The sequence below is a fragment of the Gavialis gangeticus genome, unplaced genomic scaffold (genome assembly GCF_001723915.1).
Source record: "Gavialis gangeticus isolate Ggan-Ray unplaced genomic scaffold, GavGan_comp1, whole genome shotgun sequence".
NCBI lineage: Eukaryota > Metazoa > Chordata > Crocodylia > Gavialidae > Gavialis > Gavialis gangeticus.
Window position 1 is genome coordinate 94,698,584 of NW_017729031.1, and position 14,002 is coordinate 94,712,585.

General features: G+C 40.4%; 1 protein-coding gene across 2 annotated transcripts in view; it reads right to left on the minus strand.

Annotated features, from left to right (window-relative positions):
• SPAG16 (sperm associated antigen 16) overlaps positions 1-14,002 on the minus strand; it is a 1,224,108-nt gene that overhangs the window by 394,624 nt on the left and 815,482 nt on the right. For both annotated transcript variants that reach the window (XM_019523400.1, XM_019523399.1), the window contains one exon: positions 6,382-6,508. In XM_019523400.1, the coding sequence (XP_019378945.1) occupies positions 6,382-6,508 (127 nt within the window). The remainder of the gene's footprint in view (positions 1-6,381; positions 6,509-14,002) is intronic.

Sequence of the window (14,002 nt, forward strand, 5' to 3'; positions counted from 1 at the left end):
GGGGGGGGGAGGGGTTCTCCCAGAGGTAGAAACAGCCTGTTTTCCATGGGGTGTGGGAGGAGCAAGGAGTTTCCTCTCACCCCTGGCTGGAGAGCTTACCTTTGCTGCTCTCCAGTCAGAAAGCTGGAACGCTTGTACGCTCCCCCTCTCACTACATTTCCCAGTGCTGCAAATTCCAGAGAAGTTTGAAATTTGTAGTGTTCAAATTGAATACCTCTCCCTGACCTCAGACTTTTGTGATATGTTACCTGCTATAATCCATTTGTCATATCTTACAATGAGAACTACACAGGTGAAGCCCACATGCAGCTGTAATGAGATCAATGGGATCCAACGTGTAAAACAACTGGGAAGACAAATTAACCCAATGTAGGTTACCAGTGAGAGAAATCATTATTGTCTCCAACCTCATGAAATGCATGAGTAGATCAGTCTATTCCTGTAAGAAAAAAATCCCATTCGTCCAATAAAACATATTACAAAAAATCCTTGGCGCTCATACATTTCCTGGACTATCACAGCTATAACAACACTGCAACCCTACTACAGCATTCAGAAAACTAATTCTGTCCCAACTGCCATTAATAGGCAATAGCTGCAGAGAGCACAAAGTTTGTCCATGTAGATACACATCCTTAACTGTTGGAGGCATGTTACTGAGGCTGTTCAAAGGAACCTTGTATTTTTGCTACTCATGCTGTAGCTGTACACATATTTAAATAACTTCACCCTCCAAGACCATCAATCACAGCTCTGAAACGTCACCTAAAAAAAAAGTTACGCTACCATCTGATATCTTGTGTATTGATCAGTCTATCATGTTATATGGTCTTTCTTTATATAACACCTATCCTTTTCAATCTATATTTTACCCAGTATATTTCTTTATTTTTCTCCAGCATTCAGTACTGTTCCTGTTCACTGAATGTACACATTTTTGAAAAGTAGCATATATAAAACCAATGATCTTCTGTAGTTGATCCACATACATTTAATATGCATGTTGCCAGATTACACTGCACATTTTTATTAAAATTCTGAAGACTGAATTTTAGCCAGGCTGCTTTATTTGCCAAGTTAAATGTTTTAAAATTCTCTGTTTACCTTTTTCATATTTCCTTTTAACTCCAATCATTCCTTTTGCCTGGAAATAAAAACCAGCACATGCATGCAGACTGTGGGAACATGCTAAAATTAAGCCCAGTCTCCAAATATTCCCACTATTTTGGAGAGATTTATTTATCTACTCCCAGGCAGATGTCCTCTTTACAACACCTCTGTTTTCCTAAACACAAAAAGCAAGTGGCCTCCCTGAAAAACTGACAAATAGTATTGCTCTCTGGATTAGGCAACAGGAAACAATGTGTTAATGGTTTTCAGCTGCATGGTTAAGTATTGTCCACCATCACTAATCCATCTGATCTGGTACCTAAGGGACTGTGATCCTGGGTCCTCACATTCAAAGTTATTTCTTTATTTTAGATTTGGGTTTTTCTGCTTGGCAGCACAAAACACTAATTCTGAGATCAACCCCAGAGCTCAGCTTTGAATCTAAAAATCAAAACTGTCTTAGATATCTGTGCAATTTTTTATATGTTGCATGTTTTTAAAATCTAACAAATAGCCATTTTAAAGTTTTAAATTGTCTTTGTCCTGTTATCTTTCTGCCCATAAACTGCTTAGGGAATGGGCAGGCAGAGTAGGCAGCTACTCTTCCCCCAACAACACACTGCCTAATTGGATGGCAAACAGAAAAATTCTCTATCCTGAGAAAATAGCATTCTTGAGGCCTAGGGTGTGGGACCCCTTTGTGCCCTTAACACACCCTCTCCTCTTATTCTTACTGATGAGTTGTTTCAGACCACAAGTACTAAAAGTCTACAAGTCACATCATGGAGAGTGGAAGGGGGAAGAATAGGAGTAAGGTGATCTGATATTTCCACTGCCACCCCAATTCTAAGTTTTTTAGTAATTCAGTCTGCTTTAGCCCAGTGTCCTCCCTTTTTTGCCTGACACTACTTTTTTTTCCTGTACTAGTTGTTTCTTTCTGATATTTTCCTCTTTCCCAGTCTCAAAAGGTGAGTGTAAGGGCTTGTTACACCTTACACTGAAAGACACGCAAACATTAATCATCTTAGCAGAGCTCTGTAGTAGATTTGAATCTAAAAATTAAAACTGTCTCAGAGATCTGTGCAATTTTTTATATGCTGCTTGTTTTTAAAATCTAACAAACAGCCATTTTTAAGTTTTAAATTGTCTTTGCCCCGTTATCTTTCTGCCCATAAACTGACTAGGGAATGGGCAGGCAGAGTAGGCAGTTACTCTTCTCCCAACAACACACTGCCTAATTGGATGGTGAACAGAAAAATTCTCTATCCTGAGAAAACAGTAGCTAGGGACAGGGCAGGGCCACTGCTCCCACTGGGCAGACTGAGCACTGCAGCTCCAGAGTGCCCAGTGACCACAGCACCTCCTGCTACTGCATAGACTGGCTTGCTCTGCCTGATGGAAGCAGTGAGCCAATTTGAGCAGTTGTGGGAGGCACTACCCCCCCCCCCCAACACCCACCACCACTGGGACTGGCTCACTTTGTCTGGTCTGAGTAGTGGCAGAAGGCACCATGACTGCTGGGTGTTCTGGGACTGTGGTGCTCACTCTGCCCAGCCCTGCTGCACCCCAGTGTCCTTGCTTGCCCTGACTCAAGCCAAAGCCACTATTTAACACTATGAAAATGTGTTAACATTAACAGGTATTTGAAGTCGCTAAGGCAGAAATGTCTGGGTTTGGGGCAATATCATCTAGGTTTCTTCTGCCCCTTTGGTTGGTGTCTCCATTATTCATCAATGACACCACACTACTTCAGAGCTTTTAGTTTTTGATTTAGCCCATGGATTACTCAAGTTAGAACACAGGCTTGGTCACTGTTGTGCTAAATTGTCATTCTACTATTTAAGCCATTTTAAATCTAAACACTAAAAATATGACATGTTTAATATCTTCCTATTTCAATGCCAGAGATGAGACAACCTTCCTTCACAGTGGGAAGGAACAGGATCACTTGTACTAGTATGCCAGCATTCTCCTGCAGACAGAGTATAAAGAGAAGAATAAAGCACTTGTTTGAAATTGTTAGATTACCCTGCAAAAAAGTGGCAAAGTCTGAAGGAAATCCTTGATAATGAACTAAATCATGGAACATGCCAGTGAGAGTGTGAATGGCTACCTCTAGGGGGTGGAGAGGGAAATCGACATTTGCTAACTGTTACTATACAAAGATACCTGAGACACCTGGTAGTCCCTTCTATTGTTAAATAGAAAATAAACCAGTGTAACCCTAATTCTACAGAAACTAATGTATGTGCTTCATTGTAGAGATATTAGTGGTCACATGGGAGTCAGAAGGAATACTCTCATAGATATAGTTAAATGCACATGTAAATATGTGTGCATGACTGTTAGTAAATGTAGACTTTTTGACAACTGCTATATAAATTACCATATAGCTTTTACAGAACAGGAAACCTCTGTTTACAAAAGATGCACATAGAGCAGTATTGTTTAGCCCCAAAAAGCACAAGAAGTAATATTTACATTGAATGTCTTCATACATGTGAACTAATACCAGATTCTGCTTTCCTTTGTTTTATTTTTGTTAATTATTCATATGGTTGGAAACATCAGTCTGTAGGCAGCCTGAGAACAGTAAAGATTCAGGTTGGTTTCTATTTTATCCAGACAAATTCGACTGTCTCGAGAAATCACTCATCAGACTGTGAGAGATACAGATGAATGGCAGCTTGCTTATCATGAGCAGAATTAACCAGGCAAGTGAACTTGTGCTCTCAGGGTCTGAGGTTCTTTAACAAATCTTACATTTATCATTGGATATATTTTGCAATTCATAAGGCAAGAAGATGTTCACTCTGATGTGTCAGCATGAAAATATTCTGGTGAAATGCCAGAATGCACTTGTCTTTCTATGAAACTGGCATAAGGGAAGAAATAAATTCAACAGCTTACCGTGGCATGAAAACCTTCAGCTTTATTAGAAAGAGATTCCTACCACAGAATTGTGTCTTCAACTACATACAATCATCCCAAGGGGAATTTAGCCTGGTATTAGCATGCTGCCAGTGAAATCCAACAATATAATGCATTTCTTTCCAAAACTTGGAAAAATCCATGTTCTTCTAAATACTATTTTACCTTTTGTAATCTTATTTCCCTGAAAACAAGCTGCAACCTTCATTTTTAATTTAATGCAGCTATCATAGATTAAATTTTACATATGGTTGGGACAAATCCTGTGTGATACCCAGAAAAAAACCACTAATTTTATGCATTTCCAAATTCTGCAGGCTGTTTTATAGTTTTGCCTTAGTAATTTCAAAGATTTTTGTTTCCTTTTCCCCCAAAATACAAAGCTGATTTGTCTGTTCAACTTACACGCAACTGACTAGCAATTCCTTTAATGATAAAGAGCTAATAGTTTATGAGCAGGATGTGATTATTAATGTGAAGCTAATTCTTAGGAAAACAAACTACTGTGCAGTTTTTACATTTTATTAAAATAATCTTTAAATGTATTCCTTAATGCTAACTGATCCCAAAAGGTAAGAAAATGGTATGTTCCAAACTAATGGGATTAAATCATTTATCTTCTTTCTGGGAAGACACTTTAATATAGCCTGATCACTTAGTATGAAGGAAGCAGATGCTCATAATGAATTTGCCAACTGATATCTGGGTATGAATTAGGTATATTTTTGTGATCAACTTTCCTGGAAACTTGCATATATGAAAACAAGGAGTCTTCATTTTAACTTGAGTCACTGAATGCTCAATATATTAATTTACCATCCATTCTGTCTTTTTCTGTGGCCCCATAAACAGATATTAGCTAATAAACTTAAAAAATATTCCACTGTCTTCTTCATGTGAGCTTCTTTTTCACCTAAGATGTGCATAATTATTACAGCAATGACTCTTAAATATGCAGATATCCCTTCTCCCCTTCTAAGTCTCACGTAATTACTGCATTTACTCAGATCTGGGATGAGGTTCTTTGCCTCAGTCAACATGGGGGAAAAATTGTCAGATTCAAATAACAATTGTCAGATTCAAATAACTCAGCTCTTTGGGCCCAAGATGGCTTGTATAGCAGGGGGAGGAGGACATGCAGCTGGGGGGCATAACTTGTGGTTGGGGAGCTGTAGGGCGCAGGAGGAGCATGGGGGAGACTACACACTGTTCGTCATTCCACCTACCCGTTCCCTTCCCCTCCCATATTACCTTCTGCTCTAGCTCTGGCCCCTCTAGCTCTGACCTGGCCAAGTACAAAGCTATTGCCTTGCTTCTGCCTGGCTGGGCAAGGCCAAGCCCACTGCTGCTGACTGCCACAGAGCAGAGCTGCAGCAGAAGTTAAGTGTCCAAAGGGCTGTTGCTCATTTTGCTACTTAAGAATTCCTGAAGTGTAGATGGAAAACCATGATAAAGTGATACATTCAGCAGCCTCTTAGTTTTAATTATTGTCCTGTTCCCTTCTCTATACCCCCTGCCCCTCTCCCAAATGGGAGAGGAAATAAATACTTCTTGTTTCAGTTCCTAGTGAATATTTGTTTTTCTATCCTTTATCATTTTGTTCAGGCATTTAACTTTAGTTTTGAATATAAACGCCACAAAATACAGGGAGGTTGCAAAGCAACAGGGACAAAGGAAAAATTATCAACTGCACATTCAATCCTGCATATACTGTAGCAATGCTTATTGATCCATTTATGCATAACAAAGAATGACCATAGAAAAGAACGAGACAGAGAGATGCAAATCTTCTGTCAATGACCACTGTGAAATATTTTCCATTAAGAAAGAATGACCCATAACTCATGAAAGGTCAGCACTAAACTATGAAGGCCATTCTACCAAAAAGAATAGCAAACATATTAGCCCTAGACATTGGTGTGTCCTCTATTTTTCCTACCCCATTTTTCCATTTGTCAGTAACTTATCAAAGAGTGACTGACAAATACTCTATCCATAGAACTAATATAGCACATATGGCAAAGCCCCTAACTTGTCTTCTAGATTCACCAACAAAGAGAACAACTGACAATCCAGAGCCGAACTTTTCTTCTGTGATGTGAATATCTACCTATTAGCCCCTGGACTGAGGTGACCAACAAATTTACAAGCTCACCAAAGAGACAGCATATGGTAATAACTTTTTGGTCAGTATAAAATAGCTGTATTTATATTCTATTACTGAGTCTCCACATTATGTAGGTTGTTAATTTTCTGGACAAGTTTCCACTTCTTTCGTATTTCAAATGACCACTGTATTTGAACAATTCCACCAACTTGCAAAAACAGCAGCTTACTCACCGTCCTGGCATCCCAAAGTGACAGGGTCTTGTCAGCAGAGCAGGTGAGAATAGTGTTGGAGAATGGCAGAAACTCTATGCTGTTAACTGAATCCTTATGGCCACGCATGGTGTATCTGCATCTCTCACTATAAAAGAAAACAGTGATAGAAATATAGCACTTACCATCAAGCAGAATGAAACAGATTAGACAAAAATCATATTTTATTTTTCTTAGTTGTTATTTTCAGAGATATTAATGTGAAGGGAAAGGCTGAATTCGGGCTAAAAAATTGTGCATGTGTATGTGCACATGCCTGTGAGAAAGAGAGAGAATGTGGGCTGATATGCATGCCTAGATTTTCAAAAGCAAGCAGTAGTTTTACGGTGCTTAATTTTACATACTGTTAAAGTACTACAGTTTCAGAGAGTGGTTGCTTAGCACTTTCTAATAATTGGGACCTTCTGAGGTGTCTTGATATGGGCACTCAAAAATCACCAGTCACTTTTGACAATTTAGGCCACTTTATTTCTCATAGTATCATATTGTTTTACATGAGAAAGAGAAAAGGAGAAAAGAAGAAAAGAAGACAACCGATCTGGGGATATATACTCCTATACAATAGAAGAATAAGAGAACTGCCACCTCCCTCCCAAAGAAGCAGCAGAAATCTACATCTTCTGTTTTGGGGGATGACAATGTACAACAGGGCAGGGAGAAGAAAGAGAGTATTGTTCATGAGTCACTGACATAAGAAATGGGCCATCCCAGGCAGTCAGGCTGCAAGAACAGACTTGTGAGAGATTAATTGGGTGCCAAACCAGGAAGGCCCATTCAGAATCCTTTAGCAAGGTGAAAATGGACTAAAGTGATGGACCATGACAGCAGTGAAAAGGAAGGAAATGATTTGTACATTTCCATCAAGAACATAAACACTTAGGCCTGATGCAGTTCTCTTTCTCCCCCCTTACCACTTCCATATCAATGTGTACTGATGAGCGAGCTCTCACTCTCCAGATTTAATTTACCACTCTGGTAACTGACTGACGGATATTTCTGAGAACCTCCGACTGCTACATAAAACAAACTCATCTTCCCTTCAAGCTGAGATATAATTTAAATGAGATTGCATTTCTCACACACAAGTTCATTTCTAGTGGAAGGGGGAACATTTTAGCTGGATGCTGTACCGGTGCTAAGAAATACTTGATTTGAAGTTGTGCACCTTTGACTTTTTCCATGGGAGTACATTTTTGTATACAAACAGACTAATTTTACCAATGTACATACATACATATCTAGAATAACCCCATTATTTTATAGTCCATTGCTCCAGATCCAGTGATTTAACACATAGCAGAATTGAACCCTTGCTTTTTCTCTTTGTAAGCACAGATTCATAGATAGAAGCTGTGCAGACTCAGAAATTTGGTTAGCTCAGAAAAAAGAGAAAACCACGTATGTATGGTAAGATTAGTATTTGTCACCTCTCCCCCATCCCCTATTCCCTGAAGCAGGTTTTGTATCCGTGTTAAATGATGTAACCAACTAGGGGTGTTGCCCAGGGAAGTTAAGAATGATCTATGAGTATTCACCAGCAAAACACTGAGATGATTTTACCTCCAGAAGTAACACTTTACCCTTATCTGAGGTACTCAGCAATTCCATATGAAAATCTGAACTTTAGTTTCTCTTTTTTAAAATTTAATTTCACAGTATCATGGAAAATTAGGGTTGGAAGGTACTTCAGTCATCTAGTCCAATCCCCTGCTGAAAGCAGGACCATCCACAACTGTATCATCCCAGCCAAGGCTTTTGTCTAGCTTGGTCTTAAGAACGTCCAAGGATGGAGATTTCATAACCTCTCTGGGTAACCTGTTGCAGTGTTTTACTACCCTCCTACTAAGAATTTTTTCCTAATACCTAACATATTCCCTTGTTGCAACTTGGGACCGTTGTTCCTTGTTCTGTCATCTGCCACCACTGAGAACAGTCTAGCTCCATCCTCTTTGGAACCAGCCCTCAGGTAGTTGAAGGCTTCTATTAAATCCCACCTCAGTCTTCTTTTCTGCAGACTAAATAAGCCCAGTTCCCTCAGGCTCTTCTCGTAAATCATGTCCCCCAGGCCCCTAACCATTTGTATTCTCCTCTACTGGGCTCTCTCCAATTTGTCTATGTCCTTTCTGTAGTGGGGAACCCCAAAATTTGTGGCTCCAGTAACCAACCTCCTCTCAAATACAGTCTGTTCCTCATTAAAAAAACCCAAGTTACCTCCCCCCTTCATTTTATGTTAAATTGAAATGTTAATAAACAACACAAAGTTCAATTCATACTTCAAATCCAGACTTGGCTGCCCCCAAACTTTCTACTTCAAAACTAATTATCCTCAATCTTCTCTTTTTCTCTATAAAAGCACTTCCCACTTTGCTTATATCCAGGTGAAGTAATGAGCCACCTGCCACAATAAGTCAGCCAAACCTTCTTAATTCTTTCCCAGCAGGGTCAAAATTTTGCTAACAGCTTCAGGCAAACACTGGCAGCTTGTTATAATTATGAACAGCAAAACTTCAAGCTGATCATCCTACTTAAATTAAACATATCATCATTAATATCATTAGCTCAGTGGGAATGGCAATCTTTGATTTTCTGCACTGCACTATCATAGTGTGTTTTCTTTTAGAATCCGATTACAAGATGATGTGCTTCACACACTCCACTTTGCTTTCCAGAAAGCTGATTTCATATTACCCAACTCAAAATACCTAGAGTCTGCCTGATTACTTAATGAAGATTTCACTATATTCTTAACATATACTGCATCTCTACAATCATACTGAATATTGTATAATATACACTGAAGAAAAGTATTTGATAAACTACATAATCACTGACAACAAAATAGTGACACTGGACTGATTCTCCAGTATTTAAGTTCAGGGTCACCTTGCGTAATGGTTAACAACAGTGCAAAAGGAGTTAAAATTCTGCAAAACCAGAAATCTTTACTAGCTCCCACTGACTAACCTTTCACCCCATTTTATTGCTAATGGCTACAAAAGATGCAAGGTAGGGAAAAAATCAGGAGCATTCAATACGCGCTTAAAATAATTTCCAAATGTATATAACAAACAGGAATCAGTAGCTACTAGGAACAAAATACAATTTGGCCAACTCATAGTGGTTTTCTTAAAATATACCTGCTGGAGTCACATTTGTTTTGCTTTTCTTTTTACACTTATACAGCCTTTACATTTTAAATTTGGCCTCATTCTTATGCCTGGCTGCCTATCAGATGCCACCCTTGCCCATTTATCCTTGCTTGGGATCTGTACTAGTGGTGCTGATGTTGCCTGAGTGGCCAGACATTTGTTTCTTTTTGGCTTTCTTTTTTACCCAAGTTAGTATGTATCTTCCTTACATTCTTATTTTCAAACCCTGCCCATCAGGGCCTCATAGAATGGCACTGGAGTAAATCTTATCTAGCTTTGCTTCCCCATGTACCAAAGAAACCAAAAACGGGAAAACAAACAAAAAAACCCCACTCACAGATATTGCGTATCTCAAACCATGAGATTATGTTTGCAACAACCATGGAATTATCCCACATACAACTCTAGGAAGATTTCTGAATCGGGGAAGTTATAAAACAGGTGGAAGAATTACTTCAACAGGCTTAAGAATGAAGAGAATTGTAGGCAGGGGTGCAGAAAAGTTCTGGTCAATCAAATCTTGGTCAAATCAGTAATGGAGAAAATAATAGCAAATACCCTTGATGCAAAGAAAAACTGGAAAGCTGTAGTATAGAACTAGACAGAATACCAGTACTGGCATGGAATGTATACTGCCTTGCAAAGGTGCAAGTCTCCTTACCAAGTTCTTTAATAGATCAAATTATGAGAGAAAGTGCCAAATGTATGGGGAAAGGGCTTATGGTGCATGATTTTAAAGAACAAAGAAGTTGTACAAGACGGTGGCAATTATTGAAGCATAAAATTCATGAACCATACCATGAAACTACAGAAAGGGATCATCAAACAAAGTTTGAGAAGTCAAAATTGGAAGTAATAATCAGTTAGTATTCAAGCTAAACACATTATTGATGTGAGCTTTGCTGTAATGGAGAGGTACAGAGGAAACAAGAAAAATCTTCACCTGCTGTTTATTGATATGGAAGGTGCATATGACTATGTATCAATAAAAGTGATAGTGGTGCATGAGGAAACAACTTGTACGGGAAATCTGTCTAAGATTTGTGCACAACATGCATAAAGGCTAAACAACATGAGTTTACTAGACAAGGTCTATATCAAAGGTCCATCATAAGTCCATTTCTATATTTTCTGGCTCTCAATACTTAGCAGAGGACATTTAGAAGGATGTCCCTGGTACACTAGATTCTTAGGTGATGTGGTTTTGATTGCAGAAAGCAAATGAGAGATAGAGTGACTCGAGCATACGGAGGCATAGCTGGGAAAAGCCTGATGTACAATCAGTAGGTGGAAAAAAAAATCAAAGTACACACCACGTGCATTTTCTTGTGACAGGGGGTACATCTACATGTGTACTTTACTGCAGTTGACTAATTAGCTCTGCAGTACAGCATCACAGGCTACACGTGCCTGTATTAGGGTACAGTAAATTAATTAGCTCATCCATCAGTTAGTACTGTCAGGGATAGTACTACCTTATGGCAGAATCATTTACTGCACTAAAACACACATGTAGACAGTGACTGGGTGGGGGACAGATTCCTGCCTGCCACCTAGACATGTGGCTCCACAGGTTCTGCATCCTCATGCCCCAGCCAGCCCTTCTGCTGCCTTCTGCCACCCAGAGCCTGAGGGTGACTCCACAAACCAGCTGCCAGCCCAGGGCTGCTGTCCCAAGTGAATGTGTAGACACTGTGCTGGGGAACAGTTGACTCCAGCTCAGAGAACTCCAGAGTTTATCATGTTGCATTACTTGAACGTGTTAATGTACCCACGGTGTCACATTTGTGGCATAGAATAACCAGCATATACCATCTGCATGCAGGCTCAAATATCCAGAGTCTATTGTACAAGATGATAGAGAGAAATATGAAGAAATTAGTAACAGAAAAAATACGGCATGGATAAAGTGGAGGGAGGTGAATGGAGTGGTTTATGACAGGAAAATGGCAATTTGTGTGAAAGGAAAAATCTACAAGACTGTGATAAGGCCTATGTTATGGTATGGATCAGCAGGTTGGGGAAAAAAGAAACAACAGATGTTCACTATGATGGTGAGACAGATGAGGATACGGAAGTGAATTTATGGATAAGAAAGAAAGATCATGTAATGAAAAAAAAGGTGTGACAACAAGCAAAAGTAACATCTACAGAGGAAAAGCTAAGTGACAGCAGACTGAAATGGTTGGCCATACAGCCAGACGGCCAGAAGACTATGTGGAACAGGGAGTTCAGGTCATAAGAGCTGGGGAAAGTGAAGGGATTCAAAAAGAGGGGAAGACCCAAGATGATGTGATTAGAATAACAGAGACTTGGTCAAATAGCTTGCATAAGTGGAGCACTGTCACGGAATGGTAAAAACTGTTCAAGAAAGACAGGCAGGGAAGAAGAGGAGGAGGAGTTGTGCTTTATGTAAAAGAGCTGTATGATTGCTCAGAGCTCCATATAAAACTGAAGGCAGCCCTGTTGAAAGTCTCTGGATGAAGGTTAGAGGGGAAAGCAACAAGGGTGGTGTTGTGGTGGGTGTCTGCTATAGATCACCAGACCAGGAGGATGATGTAGATGAGGCTTTTTTCAGACAACTAGGAAAAGTTTCCAGATCACAGTCCCTGGTTCTCATGGGGGACTTCAATCACCCTAACATCTGCTGGGAGGGCAATACAGCAGTGTGCAGACAATCTTGGACATTTTTGGAGAGCACTGGAGACAACTTCCTAGTGCAAGTGTTTGGAGAAACCAACTAGAGGCTATGCTTTTCTTGGCCTACTGCTCATAAACAGGGAAGAATTGATGGAGGATGTAGAAGTGGACGGCAAGTTAGGCAGCAGTGACCATGAGATGATTGGGATCAGGATCCTGACAAAAGGAAGAAAGGAGAGCAGCAGAGTATGGACCCTGGACTTCAGCAAAGCAGACTTTGACTCACTTGGGGAACTGATTGGCACGATCCCCTGAGAGGCCAATCTGAGGTGGAAAGGAGTCTAGGAAATCTGGTTGTATTATAAAGAAACCTTACTGAGGGTGCAGGAACAAACCACCCTGGTGTGCAGGAAGAATAGCAAATGTGGCAAGCAACCAGCTTGGCTTAGCAGAGAACCCTTCAGTGAGCTTAAACATAAAAACGAAGTTTACAAAAAGTGGAAGATTGGAAAAACAACTTAAAAGGAGTGTAAGAATATTGCTTGAGCATGCAGGGATTAAATCAGAAGGCCAAAGCACAACTGGAGTTGCAGCTTGCAAGGGATGTGAAGTGTAGCAAGAAGGGTTTCTACAAGTATGTCAGTAACAAGAGGAAGATCACGGAAAGTGGAGGTCCCTTGTTGAATGGGAGAGGCAACCTAGTGACAGAGGATGCAGAAAAGGCTGAAGTGCTCAATGGCTTTTTTACCTTGGTCTTCACAGGCAAGGTCAGCTCCCAGACTAATGCACTGGGCAGTACAGTTTGGGGAGCCGGTGAGAAGCCCTCAGTGGTAAAAGAACAGGTTAGGGACTATTTTAAAAAGCTGGATGTGTACAAGTCCATGGGACCAGATGGAAAGAATCTGAGGGTGCTGAGAGAGTTGGCTGATATGATTGCAGAGCCACTGGCCATTATCTCTGAGAACTCATGGTGATCAGGGGAGGTCCCAGATGACTGGAAAAGGGTATAGTGCTCATCTTTAAGAAAAGGAAGAACAAGGATTCAGGGAACTACAGTTCAGTCAGCCTCAGTCTTAAGAAAAATCATGGAGCAAGTCCTCAAAGAATCCATTTCTAAGCACCTGGAGGAGAAGGAGGTGATTAGGAACAGTCAGTATGGATTCGCCTAGGGCAAGTCCTGGTTTCTATGATGAAATAACCTGCTCTGGGTATGCAGGAAAAAGAATAGATGTGATATACCCTGACTTTAGCAAAGGTTTTGATACCATCTCCCACAGCATTTTTGCAAGCAAGCTGAGGAAGTATGGGTTGGATGAAAAGACTGTAAGGTGGATAGAAAGCTGGCTGGATTGTCAGGCTTAATGAATAGTAATCAATGGCTCAATGTCTAGCTGGCAGCTGGTATCAAGTGGAGTGCCCCCATGATTTGTCCTGGGGCTGATTTTGTTCAATATCTTCATTAATGATTTGGAAGATGGGATGGATTGCACCCTCAGCAAGTTTGCGGATGACAGCAAGCTGGGGGGTGTAGTAGATACACTGGAAGATAGGGCTAGGATTCAGATTGACCTAGACACATTGGAGGATTGGGCCAAAAGAAATCTCATGAGGTTCAAGAAGGACAAGTGCAAAGTCCTGTACTTAGGATGGAAGAATCCCATGCACTGCTACAGCCTGGGGACTGAGTGGTTGGGCAGTAGCTCCGCAGAAAAAGTCCTGGGGGTTACAGTGGACAGTAAGATGGATATGAGCCAGCAGTGTTCCATTGTTGCCAAGAAAGCTAGCAGCATACT